This window comes from Amphiura filiformis, chromosome 19, assembly GCF_039555335.1.
Source record: "Amphiura filiformis chromosome 19, Afil_fr2py, whole genome shotgun sequence".
NCBI classification, from domain to species: Eukaryota; Metazoa; Echinodermata; class Ophiuroidea; order Amphilepidida; family Amphiuridae; genus Amphiura; species Amphiura filiformis.
Window position 1 is genome coordinate 38,305,638 of NC_092646.1, and position 26,595 is coordinate 38,332,232.

A 26,595-nucleotide genomic window follows, 5' to 3' on the forward strand; every position below is an offset into this window, starting at 1 on the left:
GAGGGCATAGTTCCTTAGCGAGTGTTGCTGCTTAACTTGGTTGGAATTGTTTTTGCGCTTGGATAGGTCGGAAAAGAGAAGCAATGCATGGCAAAGTAAATGAGTTGGTGATTGGTAGTTAGTGTTGTGCTGGGGGCTTGAATTCTACTTGATCGCTTAGACTTCGCTCACAGCGGAACATCGAGCTGCCTTACCAGGGTGCTTTGCAATTTAGATTGTACTAGATCATGTATAAAAACTTGCTACACTTTGGGTGTAGGGAGTTGTTATTCATCAAAAGTCACATACCGGTACTAGATGCATTACAACCATTATCTCAAACTTCTTTTATGCAAAAAAAAAAAAAGAAGTTTATTGCCGTTTTTTAAAAAGACTGATCCAAAAAATTGGAATTTTTTTTTTACATTTGAATTTTTATATTTTTTGATATAAAATTCACAAAATGTTTATTTCTGTTTGTAATTTGTACTGCAAAATTCTGATATAATGTACATATGTGTATTCCAAAAATGAGCCTGATGAAAAACTCATTGTTTTCCAAAGTATTTTGCAGGGAATTTGTCTTTTTGCTTGTGGCAAAATATTTTTGGAAAAAAAAAGGCAAAAATCAACCCTGATTTTGGAACTTTAAGGGTAATACAGTTTTGTTTAGAACTTATAAATGGTAAGACGCATAACATTGTGGATTGATATAGAATGGCATGCATACAGTTGGGCGCAGCACATATATGCTAGTTGTACTTTGCGTAATGTGTTACTAGTGCACTATGCTCTTGTAAAAGTTGAAACTTTACAAAAACCTACTCATTTGTGCCATAAAGTTGAACAAGGTATACAGTCAAAACAATTGTTATAATATTTTTGTTTTCTCATTTCTGAAAAGAACAAATGATGTACAAATTGTACCTAGACACTTGTAAGGCTAGACTGCTTTGTAGTCCCTTTATGATTAACATCCCAGCTATGCCTTTCCGTAAATGAAACACATCCCCAGTGACCACCTCTGCCCCGAAAAAAGGGTCTACAGTTTTCAGATGGGCGATTCTCGTTCTGAACAAGTTTGTAATCATTATGAGATGAGTTGATATTGAAGTATGAATTTCAAAAGGGCGCTATAAAGTAAGGCACAAGGCATGATGGGAAGGGTAGACTCTCTGTGGTTGACTATGCTGTAACCAAACAGTATAAGTACTTACTTCTTTGTGTAAGCACTTTGCATCCCAAGTAGCAAGTACTGACTTCTGTTACTATGTTGCATCTGATAGCAACTAGTGATACTGGCAAGAGAAAAACTCTAACCCTGGCTGGCATATTGTTCCATTTTTAAGGTGCTGCAAAGTCACTTTTGCTAAGCAGTTTACATCTAGTAGCTATTTCGTAGCCATGTAAAATGTAATGTAACACATCTTCTTGCAGAGATCTGAAATGTTTGCGCACGGTTTGCATACCGGAACTTAAAGCAATAATGTGTGATTTGCATAAAGAATAGATTCCTATTTAAATGTTTGTTTTCACTGATCACATTTATCCCTTTTAATTTGGAGCCAAACAAATGAGGTATAACGAAGAAAAATGCGATTTCATTCCAGCGCCTACAATGCGTGTACTACGCTCGCCGATCGTAACATGTAATACTGCACGGAGCATTGCGCTCGACGTTTGGCATCCACGGGAGATGTTAACAAGCAGTCGATCGATGAACTCTGAATAAAACCGGGTCGACCCGGTTTTAATATAAAAAGTTAAATTTTACTGTTATTAAAGCACTTCATGCTTACTCTTTTACGTGGTATTTTAGTACATCACTGGGCATTATAATTATGCAAAAAGTAGAAATCCGAGTAAAATTGAGGGCGTCGCTGTGAAGCAAATCACACATTATGGCTTTAAAGAGAGTGGGAGAGACAGAAAGATGGGAAAGAGATGGGAGAGGGATGCATGTAAAGAAGAGAAAGGAAGAGGGTAAAAAGAAAGAAAAAGAAAGATGAAGGAGGGAAAGACAGAGCATTGTAAACTACTTTATACTTTGCATTGCAAGCAGTGTTTACTAAGAACATGATTTGGCTTGAGTGAAAATTAGATTTAGTACCGGTGGTGGGGGCGTTTATTTGAGGGGGGCAACTATTTGACGAAATACGGTATTGAAATTAGGCGTTATCGGTATAATTCCGGAGAAATCATTAAAAAACTGTTGAATTAGTCTAAACTGTGTTATACCACGTTTGAGACTAATTCAACAATTTATAGCTTATAGCAATATAGACAGGCTTGTATTATGTCCATTTATTTTGGGGCTGGGGTGTGGCATTTTATACAGATCTTTTTATGGAAAAATTGAAATACAATGTAACAAAAAGAAAGAATCAAAAATTTGAACTCTCAAAATCAGTGGCGTGGCGCCAGGAAATTTTCGAGGGCATTGGGGGAAAAGAGAATTCAGGGGGCAAAATCAACAAATTGTGCATAAAATTGCATAAAAAGTGGTATTTTTAAGTAATTTGTGGTTTTCACTGGGGAAAGCAGGGGGGGGCATTTGCCCACTGCTCAAAATCTCCAAACTCTCTAAAAAATTCCAGACTTTTTGTTTAGATTGGCATTTTTGAAGGTGTGTTAGGGTGCATCTTGTGCCCCTCATGTCACACAAATTTCTTGTGCCTAGTCTCAAAACATGCCATTGATCAATACATTACCCCCAAACCAAATTTAAAATTATTCTGTTCTCGTTTAGGGGGACTTCCATGATGCTAAAATTGTTGGTCAATGGCCATATACCATAAACAGTAATTCCATCCTGATAATAAGTTTTACTGATACATTGTATGCTACTGTTTGACAGTATACTGTACACCACTGTTCGACAGTATCTCTCGCTAAGCAATTCCAAATAGTGGACAGCTCTGATAAGATACTAACCATGGTATACAATACATAAATTGGACCATAAAGATGTACCGTTTAACTTACTTACAAATTTAGATCCTTTCCTATAACAGTTCAAATGCCACATACCGTATTTCGTCAAATAGTCGCCCCCTCTCAAATAACCGCCCCACCACTTTTTTCAACCAAGATGTTTCAAAAATGCTGATATTTCCATGTTATCTTGTGTAGTAAGCTTACCAAGTTGCCCATATGGTCGATAATAGCGTCACTTTTTGGCGAAATCTGGATTGGAAACCCGGAAGTTAACCAGAAGTCAGTGTTTCTAGTTCATAGTTCGTCATTTTAGCTTGAGTTTTAAGTGTACCTAATGATTTTAACATGAATTATAGTTCTAAAATTGACCTTGAATAAACACCCCCCTTTGGGAAAATGTAACGCCCCCGGGGGCGTTTATTTGACGAAATACGGTAATCCAAAATTGTGCTTGCAACCGAGAAATTTGGACATTATGAAATATGGCTCTATGAAGTCTATGGTACCGTACATGGGAAACGGCAAACTTGAAATCTTTGTTGCTAGTGATCAAAGCTAGTGTTGGCCGATCCAGAATTGGTAGATCAAGAATCAATAGATCGGGGATCGGCCGATCTGGGACTGAATCGATCTTGAATCCGAATCGGGGAAAATCCTCTATGTTGCCAATCTTCATACCGATCTACAAAAAAATATTTCAATAGACTTTCCAGTGGTCCCATCGTGATTGCAAACTTGTTTACAAAATTTGCGTGTTTAATTCGTCTGTGTAGCCGAGTGTGTGTGAGGGAGATTAAGCGATTAATCCATCCACATAGCTGTGTAAGGGGGGAGATTAAGAGATAAATTTGTCCATGGACCTCCACCCCTACCCCCCCCCCCATATTCTTTTACATCAGATTCACATTGAACTCGGAGAGGTCAATTTTTGACTTCAAATAAAGGCAGGAAAACGCCGAAAAGCGGGGAATTCTCATGCCTGAGCCTGATATGAGATCGTTATGAGGGTAAACTGGAGATGGACTAGCGCTGATTTGAAAATATTATAATTATATCTGATTCGGGATCGGATCAGACCGATGTATGAAATTTGAAATCGGAGATCGGCACTACCGATCTTGGGCTGGATCGGCCAATCAAAGCAGCTTCTTGTTCTATTAGATTTTTCGATTTAAAAAATGTCTTCAATTTTGAAACTGAACTTTTAAAAGTTGTCAGGTATGTGAATTACATGCATGACACATGTTGTATGGAATCCATGTTGATTTTATTTAGCCTGGCTTATTGTGTGGACTGCGTGCGGAAAACTACGTATACATACATGGAAACTATTCCATTGCGAGTAGGCCGGGGATACTCAAGTTTGATTTTGGTAGGGGTGTGCCGCTGAGATACAGCCACGTTGCACTCGAGTCTGGGGTCGAGAGTCGAGACTGATCAGTGATCAGTTACTTCTGGGTCATGTTGATAACAACGAGTAAACAAAATGGCTGGGAAAACTGAGAAAATTGTGTCCTTAAAAAGTGTTTCATCGTGACGATCAGAAACCTCAAAAAACTATTTTTGACCACGCTGGATATGCTAAAGCTATACAGGTACATTGAGGGATATAAGGGGCCATCCATAATTCTCGCCATTTTCACTTACGTACAAAGCGTACGTAAGAGGGAGGGAGGGGGTAAAAATCCTGGGCATCGGCTGCATTTTAAGCTATATTTTAATTAATGGATGGCTTTCGATTTCAAGTGAAAATATGGTTTAAAATTGAAGTTTTTTTCAACAGTTCTCAACTTATCTGTAAAAACATTAATCCAGAACCAACCGTCCTACCCTAACACTAAACCTGACCCAAATCTTTAACCTAAACTCTAACCCCAACCCCAACTCAACATCTCAATTTTGCTCTTAGTAGTAGGCCTACTCGTGGAAATCCTTCGCCATTTTATTTGTACGTAACTCAAGGGAGGGAGGGGGGTAAGAAGTTACGTACGCTTTGTACGTAAGTGAAAATGGCGGAATTATGGACGGCCCCTAAATTTGATGGTAAATAAGCCAAATATTGCTAGCAATCTACTCGCCAGAAGCGTCCATGCGAATGTAATATTGAAAACGTACAATCCCTACTACACTCTATTTTTTTCAATGTAAAATTAGCATTGTTAGTATTTTTCGGTCTTTTTCAACAATGCTTGAGGAAAGGAGATCTTTTCTTTTTTTAAATGTGAGATTCTGAGGGATAAGCCCTAGAGTATGTACCACAAAAAGTCTTCGAAGTGATATATGTGTTCTCTAATAATCTTATTAATATACATAGTTTCCTAAAGTATTCCAAAGTCTAAAAAATTTGAAAAATCTAAAAAAAAAAAATCTGACAAATCCCAGAAATCAAGGTCAAGGAGGGAGTGGACAAGAACCAAAACATTAATTTTATACGGCCCTATATGAAATTGAACACCACCATTCAAAATAATACAAATTTACAAATCAACCAAAGCTTCCACTTGTGACGCGATCAAGCCAAATTGAGTCGTTTCTCAAGCAAAATCAACATTCAGTTTTGACATTTTTACCTGGCATTTAACACTAGAATGAAATGACTACAGGTACGGTACTATCATGTATGACTATGGGTATGTTCCCCCGGAAAGAGCCCCCGTTTGGTAGACACAGTCTGTTGACAGAAACCATTCCTGACAATTATTATTCAGCATTTTGATTTACCGTAAAATAACAAATTTAAAATTTGAAGGAAATCCTGCATTACTAATAACATTAGGGCTTTAAACCGGAGTATCCCGGCTTTTTTGCTCCAAAACGCTGAATGTCAATGGATTGAAGATAAACTTGAAGAAGTACTTGAATGGCATGAATTACCATTTTATGGTTTAGTACAGTGAGTAATGAGTATACAAACAAATGAAACATGATGACAAAAATGGATTTAAGCTTAACAAAAACGCATACTAGTCTTTACTGCACGCAAACATACAAAACATCAACGCAACTGCAGTACACGATTAACAATTACTCAACACGACAACAGTTACTATTATAAACTTACCGAATCTCTTTGATTTTCTCCATTTTATAGAGCAAATCTGCGGCATTATCCGACTCCATCCTATACTGCAAGGCAGCGGTCAGAGGAAACACGTCTCGCCACCACGAAACCATGTGGACAAATGATGAAGAAATTGTAAACATCAATCTCATCCAGACGTGGGGTTTATATTGGATTGCCCACTGATACGCATGCACTAATGAAAACGTGCTGAACTTCGCATTCCAATTAGCAAGAGAGGAGATTGAGACAGTTGTTCTAGTATTACTACATTCTACAGGGTTTTTGTATTGTAAATTGATTGCACTCAAAGCGGTATAAAAATTCCTTTAAAAGGAATAGGGTGGGCAAATGAAATATTGTCAAGAGAAATGAAAGAATGAGTAAGTCAAGTTCACAATTAAAAACAGGGAAAATATGACACAACATCGATTTCCAATAGGGGAATAACACAAAACGTATAAACAAAGTTAAAAGAGTTTTTAACTTTATACGTTTATACGTTTGTTATTCCCCATTGAAGGTTGTGTCATATTTTCCCTGATTTTAATCTGATCTATTGCTTATCCTTTGTTCTCTGCTGGTCAGTTGGAACAGATTTTCCCTGTTTTATATTAACCCTTCACATCATAACACAAGACGTTTTATGTTAACATTTTATATAAAACATGGTTATAAAACTTTTGTAGATAATAGTTATTTAAAACATTTTCGTAATCATACCTAGAGGGTTTTTATCATCAGATAGAAAGACTTCTGCTCATCTTCTCTGGTGAGACAACAGGGCTGGGGTATCTTTCCATATCAAAGTTTAAAAATCTGTCATATCAATTTCCTCAATATGTTGTATTGCAACTTATGAGGGGAAATGTTTGATTTTACAATATTTCGATATTATTTTTATATATTATTATAACTTTGTAACTTTATTATGATTAACATAACTGTATTTCAAAGCGTCAAACTATATCATTATTTTGTCCCAACAAAAATAATCCAGTGAATAAAATATTCATTCATAGGCCTATGTTTATTTATTTTATTCAACCTGGGCCATTTCTACTGGTGCACATGCATTCTAATAATTTGTCTATAATACCTTATACAAGCATCAGCAAACACTATTTGTCACAAGATTTGAAAAGTAAATAGCCTATGTACACACTGAACACAATGCACATACAAGCTGTATTTAAGTACATGCCGAAGCTGTCAGTATAAAATGATATATATGACCTTCACGATGCTATTAATTTAGCCCAAAGATTAGGAAAACTAGCAAAACTGGTGAACTGGTACTGTTCAAATAAAAACATCTGCAAATCTTGCTGCAATTTCCAAATAGTATTTCTATTACTTAAATAATTATTTTTGTTATTTCTTTTAATACAAACACATTACTGCCTATGACGACTTTATCGTATTACTTATATCAAAATCAAGTAATAATTACAAAACTCACCGTAAACTATCACCTCTATGGGTGTTTGGGATATAACCGGCACGAATATTTTCTCAACACTGCGGCATGTGAAAAAGTAGGTCAATAGTCAGAGAATACAGGGTGGGTGCGGCACGCCGCACCCACCCAAAAACAGGGGCGGTCAGTTTGTAATGAGAGTTGACTGATATGGATTATTTTCATGGCATTTCTCTTTATGAGCACATCAATCTTTGTCTTTCAAATAACACATGAAAAAAATCATATCACACACTAAATAAACACAAGCTCCTGGGACCCCCCCCCCGGATCTACGCCTATGCCAGTACTCAGTAGGCCTACAATGATAACTGATGCAAATCAAACTACAATCTGTGCATGTTTATTTGGGATGACCAATAGGTACAACATGCTGCAATGTATGTAAATTGCACAATTTCATGTAAATATAGGGCTTTTAAAAACGTTACAAAATGCTATGTAAATAGAAATTTAACATTTCATATGATTTTTTTATGGATCAACCTCAAATGAACAGAAAATTAGTTATATTTTAATGTTTGGGGATTAGTCAACAGAACTGGCAAAAAAATACATGTTTGCTTTATCAAAATGTTTATAGAAACAAAAGGCCTCCTTTTTGTCAAAAATAACACATAGGACCTATTATAAATATAAGCTAAAACCTTTCCAGCTAGCCCAACAAAGATGGTTTTATGAGCTGGGAGATTGTGTTCTACTGCTATTCCAAAAGGCAGCACCATACTTTAATTCCTGAGAAAATCTAAAATATACACTACCCTCTTATTCCCTTAACAAAAACGACTCATTTTCAGCCAGTGACTGTGTAGACCATTGGGCTATTCCACATTCCAGAAAATAATTGCACACCCCCTATAGAGGAGTAAATTTCCAATAAAATCAATGTCCGGATTTCCAAGTCTGCTTTCTGAAAACGACTGGAATTCCAGTTGCCAATATCACTTGAAAAAGCTTGGAAATCCAATTAAATGAAGGAAAAATTACGGAAATGTCCAAAATGAGCTCTTAAATTGAGGATTTCTGATGTTGAACTATTTTTCTGCCGGATTTTTTTACCTTTGGACACTTTAAAAGTCTGGATTTCCAACAGTCTCGATTGGACAAAAAGTCCGGAAATCCGAACTCCTCTATAGGGGGTGTGCATCTATTTTCTGGAATAGCCCATTGATTTTATGCTAATGCTGTCACGTAATTAAGCGTGTGATATATTGTTTTTCATGTGTTGTTTGAAAGACAAAGGTATACAGTGTTTATGTGATCATAATACAGAAATTAAATGCCACATGAAAATATTATGGGGTTACCAGTCAACTCTCATTACATGCTGACCGACCCTCGTACTACTAGTAGGCCTATACGGTACCATTAATAACCAAAAAAAGTGTAAAATTGTTGCAAACTCTTATAACCATGTGGATAATCGTGGGTACTGTTGGAAATGTGTTGTAAATAATGGTCTGAAAATATTCAAAATAAGTAAGGGGGGCCTGATGCCAAAATTTTTTATCGCAAAACATTTTCGCCCCCCCCCCCCTTTTCAGACCTAAACAAATTCAGGGCCCCCCTTTTTGACATGAAAATTATGGGTCAACCTCATAGAAAAGCATATAAACTCAATTTTTCCAGGAAAATTTGTTCAGTGACCCCCCTTAGGAGGGTCAAAAATGCTCAAAAAGGGCCCTTTTGCATCAGGCCCCCTAACAAGTGTTTGTGAACGGTCCCTAACCAATAAACATCATTGTCAAAACGTTGCACCAACTCGCTCCATTGAGGTTTTCATTTTCAATTTTTTTCTATACTTGAGGGGGGGGCGACAAATTATGACCTTTCACTTTGCATCGCCACCACCTGAAAATTCCGGGGCAGCATACCCACCAAAAAGCTGTGTCCCCTTCCAATTCCATTTCAATTCGTCATCTCTCAATGATGATTTTACTTTCCAATTCACTTACTTCTTCCGGCATTGCTCACAATTTCAATTAATTCCAATCCAATTCAATTCATGCCCAAGCCAAATCATTTTATTCCAATTCTTCTCAAATGCATCCAAAATCCGGACCCAAAGTCCCCGGGCAAAGTCCATATCAATTCAGTTTAATTTCATTTTTAATGCATGTATAAGCTTTTAGGGATGTAATTTTTTCTTCGGCAGGGGGGTCATGAATATGTCGGTGACCGGAGTAAATTTTTTCATAACCCCCCTATCGCGGGCAAAAAATTTACGACCCCCCTATCGTGGGTCGAAAAATTTTATGACCCCCCTTCCGCCTACACAGACTGAAGACAAACTAGTCATTTGGAACAAAGGCGAGGAGCGCACCAAAACTTTAGAGCGAAGAAAGTGTGCGGAATGCATTGTAAATTTGATTGTGCGTGCAAAGAAGGCAAAAAACTTTGCATTAAAAAAAAAAAAAAAGAACGGGCCATTGCTCCATTATTCGAGAAGATAGAAAAAATTTGATTAGATCCTTACAATGGACCATCTTTCTGCTTTCCAACAAAAAATAAAAATTATTCATGTGGTGTTTGGTTGTATCTTTTTGACCTGGCAACACTTATAGTTTTGCCCTTTTGAAAAAGTGACAATTTTGACCTATTTTTGAGGTGCAAAAAACTATTGGCCATGACTCCCAGAATATTGCAATTGTGGTTGTGAACAAAGCAGACCATGCCCCATTCAAAATTGATATAAATTGCTTGGGGATTATATCAGTAAAGCGGAGTGTTGCCAGAAAATAACACATTTGTTGAAAAGGGCTAAATTTGACTGGGAGTGTTTTTCCCCTGTATTTAAGTAATACTGAACATATTTGTTATGTTTGTGCATCATGTTATCTCACAATTGAATGTTTTGGATTTAGATATTAAATATTAAACAAACTCAAAAAAAAAAAAAAAAAAAAAAAAAAAAAAAAAAACTTTGCATTATTATTTATTAACAAATGATTGTGCGCACATTTTGATTGTTAAATTAAAAGAATGCGCGCACCCCGGGGCGCGCACAGCGCGTGAAAATTATGAGTCACCAGCCCTTAATAATTCTATAACCCCCCCCATATTTTGGGTGTTAAAAATTATAACCCCCTATATTTGGTCTAAATTCTATGACCCCAGTATATTCATGACCCCCCTTCCGAAGAAAATGACACTATGACAGCCCCTAGTAAAAGTAGCCAACCCTAACCCTAGTGCTCCAGGAGCGCTTTGTATTGACGAAATCTCAATTTTACATTGGAAACACACCGCCTCCACTCATTCATTGCCACACCACACACCACCACAGCGTTATCGTATCGGCCTCGTATCAGGTGACCTGCCCGGGGTCCTTCACCTTTCATAGAATCGGTGGAACTGGTCTGACTGGTCCCCCGACTGGTCCGGTACACATGTTTAATGTTTGGAGGAAAATGGCGATTGATGGGTGGGATGATTGTATTGATGAGCTAACTAGAAAAGGTGTCAATCCTTTAGCTATGAATGATATCCTTATTTTTTTGTCACCCGTGGGAAAGAGTGGAGTGGAGACTCTCACATCCCTGGGAGTACCCAGCAGTGCAACAAGACCCAAGCCCCCGTTTCAGCTCCGCCTCTTGTTTTGCACACAGCACGGGTTTGCATTCGTCAGGTCTTTCGTTCCTCCCAAATCAACCTGTTTTTCCAGTAACTTCTTTCCAAAGCATCCAATATCAAAATGAGTATCAAAGCTGTTTGTTGCCTCGTCGGTGAGAAAGTGAAAGGCACCGTGACGTTTGAACAGGTAGGTAAAATGTAATCGTAAATTTTTTTTTGATGCATGGATGTCGAATTCGGAAGGGTTCTTCTTCATCATGCATGCATGTTCATGTTCTTCTCGTCCATAAACCATTGTCATGATTGTCTTCTTTTTCTATAGATACTGTTTATAAATAAGTGGTACTACACCCCTTGATAAATTTGTGACTATTTTCTATAATATACATAACTTTTCTTTAATACCAGTGCAGCTGTGAGTGTTTAATAGCTAGAACTCTGGATCGGGAGTATATCATATAGTATCAGTTTTTACTTCTACTAGTCTAGGCCGGCCAGAGCAGAGGCACTTACATTGAAAAATTTGTTGGAGATGCTTGAACGATCCAGTACAAAAAATGACAGCATTTCAATGCTTGATCGAGGTCACTAATTAACATGATAAAACCCACTTGAGAACACACAATCGCCGGTCATTTCTAAAGATGCATTTATACTCAATCGCTTTTGGAGAAACCTGAATCGCACGCATGGTCAGTGTACTAAATCGCCGTCGTATTTGCGTGCTGAGCATGCGCATGATTCGCTGTTTTTCAAAAGCGACACATAGGCCTATATTGACACCCTTAGGCTCTGTCGGTCAACGTTCTCTAAAATTGCACACATAACTTGTGTAGTTAGCGACAATGATTCAGTCCGGGTATAAACACAGCTAAGTTACACAATGACTAGGCACAAAAGACCGTGTTCATGTACCGTTACTCAGCCAAACATGGCAGAGTAGGTCCCGGATCTTCTGTGCATGTTCCTTATATCCAGGCTGGACACATCACACTACCGTGTGATGTGTCCAGTTCGTCGCCGAACTTACATATAAGATGGAGAGCTTAGTAGCATAACGGCCTGCCTATTTACGCTTCCTGAAAACACTCTTGCACATAACATACAAAACCACAAATTCACTAACTTCAACTTGCACTACCGACACCATGAAAAATATTTTAATTATTACCGATCCTTCAGAATACTTGCAAATATTGGCAGTTTCATAAAATCCTGCTGCTGAAAATCGTAAATTCCACAATCTTCTGTCAGATCCAGGTCAGTAATCACAGGTGGGCGAATCTACCAGCGTGACAAGACCAGAGATAATAAAAAGCATGAGAGGCCACGCCGTACAAATAGCTAGCCTGATTGGCAAGCGTCGTCGCTGGCCAGATCTTCTACGGTCGTGTATGATGAGTAGAGACCATAGAGCACTGTGGCACTGTGGAAGAAACGGTTCCTAATTTTGAAGCCATGGATAATATATTCATTTATACGAGAACCATATTTTTGTACCAATCACAGAACAGAATTTCACTTACTCACAGCTGTCAATCATTCTTGTGAAACGTAAGCTCCGCCTAGTATCAAGGTCTTCTTCTGCGCATTGGTTGTGCGCAGTGTCCGAAATAAGGAAAATATGGAGGTTATCCTGAGGATAACTAAAGCATAAATTCTGCTTGTCCTCACTACATTTTGGTTGTCCCCAAAATGTGTCATCCTTTGGAGGTAAAATATAGTGGTTGTCCAGGGGATAAGTACTTAGCTCAATATGGTTGTCCCCAGTGATTTTTGGACAAGAGGACAAGAGGATAAGTGCTTATTTCGAACACTGGTTGTGCGCATTAACTAGCCTCCAGCACAAATCCTGTGCACACGATCAGGTTGGATGGGCGGTTTACGCCTGGTTTACACAACAGGAACTGCGATGCATCCTAAACTGGATCGTTTCCGTGTATTCGCATTGCATGGTGGGTAATCGCCTGCCAATTTGCGTAGCTCCACGTTCACAACAGTTTAAAATCAACACAGGTAAATCCATATAAAAATTAACATGGACACAAAATTGACATAGCTTATGTAATTCAAATAATAAAATGTAATATTATCATGAAAGATGCACGTTTTATTAAAACTTGAAAAGATTATTAAGTCCAATAATTTGTTTGTGTTAGCTTGCACGAGTCACAAAATGGCGACCCATCACGCATTTTCTGCATGTGCCGACAATTAGTAACTCATAGTGACTGTCCTCAAACTAGCGCCAGTGTGTCTCAGGCCTGATAACGACCCCAGGTAATTTTATGCAGAAAGTTTTCTTGCGAACAGCTGCAGGTGACAATTAAACAATGAACACGGCTTGTTTATGTACATGCGTGGGGAGGCTTGTACGTCAGCTGGCGTGTTTTGGACATGTTCGCGTAAAAAGTGTCGTTTTTCTTCATGAAAAATACCAGCGATGACCAGTTTTTTGTGGGCTATTTGATTTACAGGTATGTCGGTTCGTCATAGGGTAGAAATGATAGCTGTACAATTTGTATAACATACAGTTTAACATAGGCCTAAACATTTATGGGCACAAATCGACCTTCCGTATTATGCACAAGTATGTGGAAGTGGCAGGCATACATGTTCCTATCTCCTCAACGTTATACCTTTCCAACAAGGAAAGAGATACGAAAGGCGAACATCTAGTGAGTGTAGTTATTTTTTGAGAAAAATGCAAAATTAGCAGGGCTCGAAATCCTGGGGGTACTCAGTACAAATGACCATACGAGGGACGTGCATAAACATAGGTAGCATTTTCGGCCTTCTGGTATATCAATGACCCCTTTTTCAAAGCCTATTTTGGTATATATATATATGAATGGGTCCTTTTTTTTTTTTTTTTTTAATTTTTTCGAAAAACGGCCCATTTTTTCCTTAATCTAGCAAAAAATTTCAAAATTTTCCCAAAATTTGTGGCAATTTGCTCACTTTTTTGTGGGGTAATATGTCATAGGTTTTAAACCAATGACCCAAATTCGGGCCCACAAAAATTTGTGAGGGCCCTCAAACATTTTAAGATCAAGGGCCCAAATGGCCCTAAGAAATTCTGGCTTATTTCGAGGCCTGAAAATTAGTCACAATTGTCAATTCAGGGGGTGTACCACTTTTTATTTAAATTATAGTATCTTGTCATGGAGGTATACATTTGTAAGTGGGTTAGTGTTATAGACCTGACGGGGAAGTCCTCTTTTGGTCTATACGCTAGCGCGCTCGCCTCTTAAACCCAGGGTCGTGGGTTCGAGTCCCGGCAGGACCGGAAGTGGCTTAGAGGCGCAGGGTATTTCCGTGAGGGGTTCGTGACATAAATGGTGGCAGCGGTGGTCCCTGGTGTTTCTTAACACCAGGGGGATCATCCACCCATCGGAAAGGGTTAGGCGTTCACAAAATGGCTGGCTGAGTATTCCTTGTAGCAAGGACGACCAGTCTGGCCAAGTATGCCTTGTATCAAGGGCGACCAGTTTAAACAGAGGAAGTAAGGCGCGAGGACGCGCCTTACGAGAAGGGGGAGCATGTCACGGAGGTATAAGTGCGTTAGTGTTATAGACCTGACAGGGTCGTGGTGGTTCGAGGAGGCGCAGGGTATTTCCGTGAGGGGTTCGTGACAGTATTTCTTGGCCAAACTGGAACATGCACGTTGCGTCCATGTAGTGTACTAAGTGTGTACGCAGTGTAAGGTGTGTGTATACCGCGCTATATTCGTGTGTCTTTATTGCGGAGCCACTAGCGGAATCACAGTGTTCCAGTTTGCCAAGAAATAGCAATTGTTATTGTTAGGTGGTATTTGAGTGGCCGTGGATTAGGCGCGTGAAAGTCGATTCCGAGTTTATCGTCCCCCGTCCGCGTCACTTTTTGGACACCAAAAACACCCGCGTCAAATTTTCAAAAATGCCAAAATAATTCATTATTTTCAAAGTATCAGTGTTTTCACCAGTTTTAGCAATTGGAAACATATATTTTTGTTTGTAAAACATATAAATTTATAACTTGGAACCAAAACCAGGCTCTTCTCTAACTTTTCTAGTCCCTACCCATATAAAAACATGTTTATAAATAACATGTAGGAGTGTAGACTTCTCCGTAGTCCACTTGCCAATTGTGCACTACTCTGGCTATTACATTTAAGCTTAAAACTCTGATTTAATTAATGAGTGCACAATTGATAGATTTTCACAACTGATCTTTTCAGTCACCGTCGCCCTCTGTTTGTTAGCTTTCCAAGTGGACTACTGACTTTGCCTTGAGAGTTAGGCCAATTTCTGGCCTAACTAAAATTGAGTCATGATGTAATGCATCTTTAAAAATGAATCTGGCTTGTGATTGGTCGCCCAGATCTCGTTATTGTTTAAATCCTCCCGACGCGTACTGGTACCATTATAACTATACATGGTAATGATGGTACACAACTATCTAGGGAATGCGGCGCTTTTGTGCTGGTGGATTGTACCACCATGCTTAGTCTTGATGTTAGATTTTATTGATAAACAAGTATGATTGACAGTGTGTGAGTCCGGGGTAAAGTTCTGCTTAAAAGTGAAAGTCCATAGTCGGTTTTTCGGATAATAAACTGGCATATTCTAAAATTAGAATTGTTCAGTATTGAAGTGTCATTATAATTATGCCATTATGATATGTTGCATTCAATAATATAATCCTACGTAGGGCCTATACTTTACTTTTACTGTCACAAATATAATTATATAGCCTAAACTTTTTCATACCGGTAACCATTTTATACTAGTATTTTGATGTACTAAATATCAGTATAATTTCGAGTTCAACTGAATGCGTTCATCATGATTAATAACATGTTTATTTATCAAAAATCGACTATGGCATAGTCTAGTAGGAGTGTGGCTTTAAATCAACACGCACTTTAGGTCAATAATGAAATCTGATGAAATAATGAAAAATGAAAAAGTCACCTCACCAACCTGGGAAAAAAAAGGGATGATAAACTTGGAATTGACTTTCATGGGCCTTATGCACTTTCAGTTTCCCACGCTTTTGAATCGAATTGGATTGCGTACTTCCCGGGGTGGGGGGCACTTCAATTTGAAATGGATATAGGTGTAGGGCTGGCACTTTCGCACTAAGGGGCATTCGGTGAGAGCAAAATGTGAAAAATATGGGGTCATTGGGTGAGAGCACGATTTTTGGCATTTGGTGAGAGCAAAATGGCCATGTGTTTTGAACTCGCCACCCTTAGCATTACATCACAAAAATGATGAATTTTCACACCAATCAAGTTTCAAATTAGAATATCTCCACAACTATCAACCCTAAACTAGCAAAAGTATACATTTTTGGAAAGCTGAAAGCAAAAGCAATTTAAATATACACATTTCAACTCATTGTACAGGGTGTCCTTGAAGTTATACAGGGTGGAAAAAAAAAAGTCCAAATAAAAAATGGGTCACTTAATACATTGATTATTACTAACTTTTAGTTATAAACTAAAAGTAAACAACTTCAAATTTCTTTGTTTTTTCAAAATAAGTAACAAACTCAGTGATAAATGAAAGTTGCTGTTTAAATTGAACTTGTAAGGGTCTTTGGGTGACAGATCAAATGGAAAAATAGGGGTCTTCGGGTGACAGAGCATGTGTTAAGTAAAAAATATGGGGTCTTTGGGTGACAGCGATGCTGAAAAGGGGTCTTAACAGCCCTAAATATGTGTCACCTCAAAGTTGGAGTGCCCCGGTACTTTCCCAATGTTTGGTGAGCATATTTCTCCAATATTTTGAGAAGTTGACATCGAATGTTCTATATTGTTTGGCAATATTTTGCCAATACCAATTTACCAATACAGTGGTATAAAAAGTAATGTTTAAAATTTAAAATCCCAAAAACAGTGTTTTTTATTAATTTTAAAAACTAAAACTAGTTTTTTTTTTCAGTTTTTTTTCATTTTAATTTTGACCAACTTTAGTTGAAACCAAAAATATTTTAAATTTGGGTGAAAATCAGGCTTTTTATGATCTTTTTGAAAATTTGACCATTTTGGTGCAAATTTCTCAAAGTTAGTCAAAATTCAAACTGAGTGCTTTGCTATCGTTTCTCGGTCGGACAGCGGTAGGCCTCTCATTTTCGGGAATTTACGCTCCCGGGTACCCTATATTTTTTGGGGGCGGGTCCCGGGTAACCGGGGTACAAGTATCACAAGGGATCAAGGCAAAGTGTGTGCAAAATTTGCATGTTTTTTTGTAATGGTCCCCAAACAGATGCCTGTATGTAGCAATGTTATGGTATTTATTGAAAATCTGCAAAATATTTAATTTAAACAAGTTAAACTTTTTATTAAACTTTCACCAAATTCTGGCCAGTGAAAGGCTGGTAAATATATTAAATAATGACCTTTGGGTATCCAGCAGCTGGTTTTTGTACCCAGGTATCAGTGTCCGAAATAAGGAAAATATGGAGGTTAGCATGAATTCTGCTTGTCCTCAAAACATTTTGGTTGTCCCCACTCCCCAAAACATACAAGTTATGTTTTTGAGTGCAAACTGCAAAGAATCCAAATAGTGGTGATATGGTTGTCCCCAGTGATTTTTGGACAAGAGGATAAGTGCTTATTTCGAACACTGCCAGGTATCATAATTTTCGAGTGTGACTTGATTTCCCGTCAGCGGTGCAATTTTTCGCACTGGAGGTTATTTATTCTGTTAATGTTGAAATTTGTTATTTTGATGAGTCAACTGTATCTTAGAGCAAGATTTGCCTATTTTGGACATAGACTAAAATTTTGCTGAAGTGTTATTTTAGCAACATTTTTGATGCAATCACCTGTTGTGATCAGCTGTGTTTACTTCTGAACTTCCGTTGCATTACACTGTGTCATGCTTTGAACAGCGAATCCGACTAGATTTTGAATGCAATGGTCTCTAGCCTAGAATGTGAAGCTATCGGTGAGCAAATTCTTGGCTAGACTTCTCGAGCAACATGCCCCTAAATACCTTTCATACCAACACTTTCATATAAAATCTCTCTTATTTGATCATTCCATAGGCTGCTGGAGAGCCTGTAAAGGTAACCGGAGAACTAACTGGGCTGACAGCAGGCCAACATGGATTCCACATCCATGAGTTTGGGGATAACACCAATGGTAAGTACATGAAATTCTGATACCAAAATATATAATACATGTACACAGGGCTGTAGCTAGCCAAAGTTGAGTGTCGCGGGTAACCAACTATTAGAGCGCTGGCTTGGCGCACAATTTTTTTAGTGAACGCGAGTGATCGGGGTAACTCCGGGGGTATCACCCCTCTAAAAAATTAACTGCATTATGGGTGCTTCTGTGTATTGGTGGTATCCAAGGTCACATACTGAGGTCAAAGACCATATAGTCAACTTGGGCCATAGCTACACTGTAGGAACTTTCATGTAAGGGAGTGTTCATTCATACTTTGGTGGGGGGCTGGTCTTCCTCAAATTTTTCGCTCGAAAACTTTTTGACCCCCCCTCCTTGATGGACCACTAAACTTTTTTGACCCCCTCTTTTGACAGACAAAACTTTTTTGCCCACCCCCCCCCCCCCATTATCGTATAACAAACATAGACCTAAGTGTTGTTTCCAGTGGTGTGGTATCTGGGTCACATGTCATTGAGGGAGGCAATTGTTTGAAATATTCCCGGTGGGACAATTGCGCATGAAATACAAGCACAAGGAAATTTTCATTTTATATTTAATTGAGATTTGTCCCAAATCAGGGTGTTTATCTGATTTTGCAGGAATAATTTGGAGCTGTGGCTATTATGATAGTACAAAATGGGCGCAAAAAATTTGGCCATATTGAAGCTTGAATGGTCAAATATTGTTAAAATTGGAACCAATTTACGCAAAAAGCTAAAATGGTCAAATATGAGATTTATTGGGTCACACAAATGTACACAGGTATCAGTTTTGGCCCCCAAAGACCGTGGTACCTGGGCCTGTGCCCACTCTGCCCTATGTTCAATCTACCCTTGGGCCTATGTGTACCCCGGATGTGTACAAAATAATTTTGCAATGAGAAATAGTAAACTAAAGTGTGCAGTTTACGTGCAAAGAAATCCAATTTATTTGCAATATTTTCTTGATTTAGTTGTATTTTGATCAGATTGGTACATAATCATATTTGTAGCCTACTTTGAAGAGATATAAAATGCTATGATAAAAAGTGCCAGTATTTCTTAGACCAACCCAGATGTTGCTGATCATTTTAATGTGATAAATTAATAGAGATATGTGTACACTAAGTGCCATCATCTAAGTGCCCCCCTTTCCTACCACCTAAAACTTTTTGGTCCCCACTCTTTTAAGGTCCAAAACTCCCCCCGTCCCATTTGTGCAATAGGCTGAAATTGAAAAAAAGATTGTCTCATCTTTGGACGACCTATCTGGGACTGCTATCCCTATTTTTATGAGTTGGTACTTTGGCACCTAATCTCTTTAAATTTTGACACATCTCAAGATTACGATTAGTGGACAGGCTACTAATTGACCCCCCCTTTATGGGTTTTCATATTACTTTGGTATGGTTTGGAACAAATTTGAGCAAGTTTTAAAATTGACCCCTATGCTCATACCCGGCACTGACTAGATTAATGGCAAACAAGCAGATTATGATTACTGAGGGTCCTGGTTACATGGTTATTATCAAGCACGAATCACATGATTTTATTTAAAACAAACTTATCTTGGCCATAAAAATGAATAAAAACAGCCGTCTCTCAACAGGCGATATTCCTAATTCCCGGGCATTGCGCTAGAAAATTTTGAATAGCGTGTTGAGAGCCGGCTGTTTTTATTCGTTTTTATGGTCAATGTGAGTTTGTTTTAAATAATGTTTTGATAATTATTTTGCTAACATATGTATGTCATACAAGATTGGGCATAATGTTATGATTGCCGTAGACTTCCTTTAACTGAAAAGAATGGTGACGAAAAATCTTTAAGGGGGGAGGGGGTTCTTTGGTGGCTCACTGTCTTGAGTTTTAAAAATGGAAGGTGAGCTACACGTCATGCGGTTTCTGTGTCAGAATTTCGTTTCACAGTGCGAGAATCAATCTTGATTCTTGCAGAATAAATTCGGAAATCATTTGATTCTCGCAAATCAACTTCTGTGTAAACTACAAACGTTTGCAGGAATCAACTTTGATTCACGCAAATCTGTTTACGAGAATCTGTGCGAGAATCGATTATCTGATTCACGCCGAAATTCTGACCCTGCTGTTTTTTATGTTTAAAATAAAGTCTTCTTTGGTTTTTGAATTTTCCAACGCAGGGTGCGTCAGTGCTGGAGGCCATTTCAATCCATTTAAAAAGGAGCATGGAGGACCAGAGGATGATAATAGGTAGGTCGGGTTTTTTTACCGCAATGTGCAAATATAATCGGAAACAGAGTTTGCGTCTGGCGTCACCTGTCAATCAAACACAGAAACGATTTGTTTAACATTCTGGTTAACAGCATGCCTTATGGTTAATTGTGATGTGATCAAGCAAAATAAGTTGTGCGTAATCAATTTCAGTATTTTACATGATTGTAAAACGCATTTGCAAAGCTACATTTTGCAGAAATCTCCATTGAAATTGAACATTTAGTTCCAAAGATATGATTGTTTTGTAAACAGTTTAAGTGTTTCCAAAACAATATGCAACAAAAGAAATAAAAGGGAGAGCATGTGCCCTGGGCACCGTCTTGGGGGCACAGAATTGACCAATTCAGCATTGATTCTGCGCTCCCTCCAAATGGTGAAAGTCAAAATTTTAGCGCGCTTCATGTGCATTTCAGCACAATTTCATTTGAAAGATCAATTTTAAGACCCAAATTAGTGATATTGGTGCAAATTTTTGTGCACTCAGCTAGCAGATGTTTCAAAAATTGGGGGTGGGGCACCATTATGTATCCTTTCCTCAGGCGCCACAACCCCTACCTACGACACTGTTTGCTAAAAGAATTCCCAACCGACCCCACTTGAAAGGTCCATCGGCCCGTATCATATGTAGGAGAGGTGTTTTTTCTCGTCGCCTAATAGGAAACTTTATTTCCAGAAGATACCATGTCAACAATGCCTAGCCCTAGAAAAGTTTTTCTTTTGTCCAATGAAGGCACAAGTTGATCTTTGTTTTGCGCACTGAGGGCTGTGGTGAGTTTGACTTACGGTGAGTGACATATCAAATCAACAAGTCTATTTACTGTAAAAGTCAATATTTTCGCGAGAAGATATTTTCGCGATTTTCGCGATTTTGTCAATTGCGCGAGAATTAAATTTCACGGTTTTGATATTGATACAATAGAAACCTAATGCAAAAGGTTATTTTAGCGAGTTTTTATTTTCGCGATTTTATGTCCACTCGCGAAATTAATAACCTCGCGAAAATTTCTACTTTTACAGTAATTCACTTTCAGATTATTCATGTGATCTTTCATAAAATAAGATAATCACAAACCTAAAACCTTTATTCTTTTGTTTTGTATCAGGCATGTTGGTGACCTTGGTAACGTGACTGCAGGAGATAATGGTGTCGCTAAATTTGAGATCACAGATAAGCAACTTAACCTTAGCGGAGCCAACTCCATCGTTGGACGCTCTGTTGTCGTAAGTAGTTGAATTTCAAGGGGGGTGGAATGGGGCACACAAATATGAAAGTACATGCACATGTGTGGCCAATTTTACTCCCTTAAACCAGTTTCACCATGATGCCCCAAAACAAGTAGTTTTTGGCCATAAAATGCAATCAATTAGGAAAAACATTTTTACCCTGTACATAAGTTGACCATGTTCAGAAAAAAAACACTAAATGTTTCAAAATGCAGGTTAATTGCCTGATCTAAAAAAAAAAAAAAGTTTTAAAATATTTTTTGTGGTCACATGTGTGCAGTGAATTTCTCAATCATTTTAAAATTGTTGATTTTGGTGCACATTATTTTGGTACCATCTGTTCAGGAGGGTAGAACTTTAATTAATACAGATTTAGAAAGGGGTCATCACTTTTGATTGTCAATGCTCCAGCAAGTTTAACATTTATCAAATCATATCATCCTGTTGTCAAAAAGTTCGTAGAACAAGGTATGGTACTTCGTGGCACAGTAATGAATTTGGTCTTGACTATAATCGTGCCGAGTATTCCAACTTGGCCAAGAATTACCTAATAATACCTATATAGGCCTATAACCCTAACACGTAAAAATCTTACAAGGAAAAGCACTGCGCATGCATGCATTCCACACGATGGCATTGCGCAATCACCCTAAGTCATTTATGGGCACCAAGTCTCTGGCCGGGCAAGCGACTCCCCCGTGGCATGAGGTCGGTGATCGTGTGCGTAGCACCCGAGGGGTCCAGGCATCAATTCCCGGGGGTGCCAAGTGAATTCTTTTCATCTTCTCTCCTTTTTCGTTCCTTCTCTGCCTTCCGTAGCGATAGCAAAAAAGCATGTTCCTTGTTAGGGTTAAAGTGTTACTAAACATTTCCTGCGATTGTAGTTAGATCTCTGGTCAAGGTGATTCAACCACAGGTGAAAACTTCGTGATGAAATCGGGCCATCCTCTGTCTATTCTCATCAAGTCTGATTATAGCATGTTGAGCCACAGTTAATAATGTGCAGTGACATTTTAATAATTTGATTATTTAGCTTCCATTTATAATGCAGGTGCAAATATGATTTTATATTGCTCTGCTATAAAGACTGAATTTCATCATCATTTAATTAAAGGTCATACTTTCAAATTGCAATTGGAACTTAATCAACTAAGATTTCCATTTTTTTACAGATTTCCGTTTTCCTGGAATCCGGATTTGTAAGGGGAAATCTTTTTTTTAAATAGGGGGGGGGGGTGATTCCCTGATCCCTAGCTAAAAAGATAGTGCTCAGATCAAGCGCTCGGCTTACTCGCTTCACTCACAACAGCAACAAAAAAACCACACCCTGTTCTATGGGACCGAATTTGTTGTTGACCTCAGTTTAAATACTTGATTGTTTTCAACAGGTTCATGCTGGTGTAGATGACCTGGGCAGAGGTGGTCATGACGACAGTAAAACAACGGGACATGCTGGAGCCAGAGATGCTTGTGGAGTGATTGGAATCTGCAAGTAATAAGGAATACTGGAGACATCACACTGGGGCATCAGGGAGGGACGCTTGGAACCGATTTTACACAGACTTGAAGAACACTGCAATGCCTGTGCGAGTACCTACACTTAGGGTTGGTTTAGACCATGGGTGTAGACACTTGAAGTCTCTGAAATACCATCAAGTTTCTCCTAATGGTGCACATGGGCTCTTTTGACTTGGGGCAAATTTCACGTACAAATAGAGAGCTCCCTCCTCTGCAAATCCAAACAAGCATTAAGGTCCGTGCCCTTATTTGCTGGTGGGCTTTAGTTTCTGCCTAAATGCCCAGTTGTGACAAGGGAGCCCATATGCGCCATTAGGTGAATCGTTTTGGTAATCCAGTGTACTGTTACACAAGGCCACCTGTATCAACATGATTGGTATCCATCAGTTTCCAGTGACGTTTGAAAAATTGTTTTTACACTATTTTGGCCCGTAGACCAGGCTATTGCACCACAGAATAAGTTAAGCTCATAGCTAACTAGGCTGCTGATGCCAGTAAAATTTGGGATTGGTGATTTCCGATGGGCCCTTTGAGTAAGTTGCAAACCATGCGTTAATATTGGGGACAATTACAGCAGTAAGCAGGCTAGGAGCACCAAAAAAGGTGCTTAAAAGGCCCCAGTGTGAGTTTGTCTATGCATAACTTGTTATAAGTTATCTTTGTGTTTATAAAACCAATATCATGAAATAGTCCGTATAATCATTGTGCATACATAGAGATTAATTTTGAGCCACTTAACATTGATCTTTGGGAGTCAGAAGTAATGCAGTGTAGCAAGTCCAATGTGATTCACAATACAAATAATACATATATTTTCATGTCCAGTAATTAGCTGTGTTCAGCTATGTGTTCACTTATCTGAGGCTTCAACTTCACATAATGGTTAGGACTTGCACTGCTGGCTTTTTGGGAGCAAACTTTTTGAGTGCTCATTGTTTATCTCCTGTACAAGTGATTCAAGTTGTGTACCAATGATGTAACCTTTCTAGTGTAATCTATTTTTGTATTGGATATAAAATTATTGTTTAAATGACTGGTATGTTGGTTTACCCTAAGTGGTAGTAAAAATGGGAGTATAGTTTGATATTTTGTGTATTATAGTATACATGTTCAGTGTATGGACTGGGTAAAGTGAGTGATAGTGCTGCAGAAAAAACCTATAGAAATGAGCTATTACAGGTGAAATCTGTATGCCCCCTATGGAAGACATGACAATCACTCATGGGTGTAGATTTCAGATGGAGTCATCTATTCAGGTAACCATTTGAAATCCACAATGCCTGTGTCTGGCATTCTAAGGGGATGTATGGATTTCAACTGTAATGGCCCAATATTCAAATATTATTATATCAAAAACAATCAGTCTTGCCGTTGTCAGTTGATAACGACAGCAGATTCAACCCATCGTGGGACGTTTTTCAAACAAATCCAGGTTACTGGGCGATCATGCATATCACGCTAAAGACGAGGTACAGATGATTGACCGGCAGCCTGGATTTGTTTGAAAAACGTCCACGATGGGTTGAATCTGCTCTAGTTGTGTTAATAGGCCAATTTACGGGCTAAGTACAACATGGCTTCCTCTTCATTTTGGTAGCAAAATTTTCAGAGGCAGTGTTGGGCTGAGCCATCAAATTGTCAATTTTGGTATATCCAGAAATCCTTTGCAAATGTGCCCAAAACACTGTCATCAATAAGCTATTCAATTTGATTTTCATACACCTCCTGTATGTGGAAAACATGATCTTCCACATTCCACACACGGGGTGTAGAATAAGATTTCACCCATTCAGGTAACCCCCCCCCCTGTGTGGAAGATTAAGGTCATGCCTTCCATAGGTGTATGAATTTCAAGCGGAATACTAGTAGCCAAAGGCCTGTACACTTTCTTGATGCTTCAGTGCATGTTCCACCACTTGAGGTGTGGTGTTGCATCTATGTTGCAATTGTTAGATGCAGTTTTGTGCACTGGAATTGATGACATTTGTTCAATTTGCGAACTACCTAAGTCCGGGACCAAAATGGTCTCTTCAGACGTAATCCCCAGCGTATGTGGAAGAGTGATCAGTATGGTGAAATTTGTATTTTGTGTAAAATTCCTTGACTGAATGTGGTGGGAATAAAATGATCAAGCTATGAATTGGAAGATGTATTGTGTGATTGACCATTAAAAATCTCAGGTTTGTGCCCTTGTGGGTTGAGAACAAGAAAGACGTAACTCATAAAATGGCATTTTGAGTAAACAGGACTTGAGGGTCTGAACCATAAAGCCATAACTCATGCTTAGCACCCTCTGTCATGTAACAACTATACTCTCCTATAGCCAGTTAGTGACAGAGAGCTGTAACTTAAAGGAAGACTCCTGCAATCAAAACATTATGCCTTAGGCCTATATGTTAGAAAAATAATTATTATTTAAAACAATTTCATAGTGACCATAAAACTGATTAAAAACAGCCGGCTCTCAACACGCAAGCTATTCAAAATTCCTGCGCCGAGATTGTCTAGTGCAATGACATAATGGTTATTTGTGCTCAATTGTCGTTGGCCTTCCTTGCACTAGACAATTTTGGTGCATGAATTTTGAATATCGCGTGTTGAGATATGGCCGTTTTTATGGTTAATATGAATTTGTTTTAAATAAAACCATGTGCTTCGTGCTTGATAATTATTTTTCTAACATATAAGACATAATGTTGTGATTGCCGGATACTTCCTTTAATGAAAGGCTTTCTGGTTTGTAGCTCAACACCAGGAAGCCCGTCTCATTAGATAATGCCTACTGGTTCTAAATGAAATCTCCCTCCGAATGGCAGCCATAATGGAATTAGTGCCTAAGTTTCAATAGGTAGTGCGCTTTAGTTGAGGCCAGGGTTGAGGCTTTATGGTTGAATATAAGGGGCAAGGACATAGGCGGTGCAAGGGGGACACATCCCCCTAAGGTTTGGCAAGGGTAATGTCAATAATTGCCCTGTGCAGCTTATTTTTTAGCAGTTTTAGGCCCAAATAGGGTACAATTGCAAAATTTGTACGCTTTGCATGCATTGGCCCATCAGATAGCAGGAAACACCTTAATTTGTGGCTAAAATAGTCTGAAATTACACCAAGTCCCTGTAAAACACGACCAAAATATGCTTGTCCCCTGACCCCCCTCCCCAATTTTAATGCTTATGCGGGAGTTGCAGCTTAAATTCTCAACCCTTGTATGACATTACTAATATGACAGTAAATTTTCAAACATTTCTTGACCTGTGGAGGGGGGGGGGGTACACCAGCTTGCATTTTCTTTGTAGAATCCACCACAATAACGTCACACGCATTGGTTTTGTGTGTCAATTTTTTTATAATTCTGTAAATTAAAAAATCGGAACCAAAGTGTTTCACTTGCAGTGTCAAATTTTGATGACAGCAGAATGTCAACAGTAACTGT

The 26,595-nt window shown here is 38.5% G+C and overlaps 2 protein-coding genes across 2 annotated transcripts in view; one reads left to right on the forward strand and one right to left on the reverse strand.

The window, feature by feature from the left end:
* LOC140141256 (zinc finger C4H2 domain-containing protein-like) overlaps nucleotides 1-6,114 on the reverse strand; it is a 33,522-nt gene extending 27,408 nt beyond the window's left edge. Inside the window, exon 1 of the mRNA XM_072163065.1 lies at nucleotides 5,978-6,114. Coding sequence (XP_072019166.1) covers nucleotides 5,978-6,090 — 113 coding nt within the window. The 5' untranslated portion in view covers nucleotides 6,091-6,114. The remainder of the gene's footprint in view (nucleotides 1-5,977) is intronic.
* A 4,916-nt stretch (nucleotides 6,115-11,030) lies between these two features.
* On the forward strand, nucleotides 11,031-25,305 carry LOC140141257 (superoxide dismutase [Cu-Zn]-like). Its single transcript, XM_072163066.1, has 5 exons — nucleotides 11,031-11,217; nucleotides 18,069-18,165; nucleotides 20,330-20,399; nucleotides 21,527-21,644; nucleotides 23,036-25,305. The coding sequence occupies exons 1-5, from the start codon at nucleotides 11,152-11,154 to the stop codon at nucleotides 23,141-23,143; spliced, it is 459 nt and encodes a 152-aa protein (XP_072019167.1). The 5' UTR covers nucleotides 11,031-11,151; the 3' UTR covers nucleotides 23,144-25,305.
* Nucleotides 25,306-26,595: the final 1,290 nt, after the last annotated feature.

Excerpts from the sequence above, each read along its gene's own strand:
- LOC140141257 (XM_072163066.1), top strand. The coding sequence starts at position 11,152 with ATGAGTATCAAAGCTGTTTGTTGCCTCGTCGGTGAGAAAGTGAAAGGC. Across the intron at positions 11,218-18,068 it reads GCACCGTGACGTTTGAACAG|GCTGCTGGAGAGCCTGTAAA; the intron begins GTAGGTAAAATG and ends ATCATTCCATAG. Across the intron at positions 21,645-23,035 it reads TCGTTGGACGCTCTGTTGTC|GTTCATGCTGGTGTAGATGA; the intron begins GTAAGTAGTTGA and ends TGTTTTCAACAG.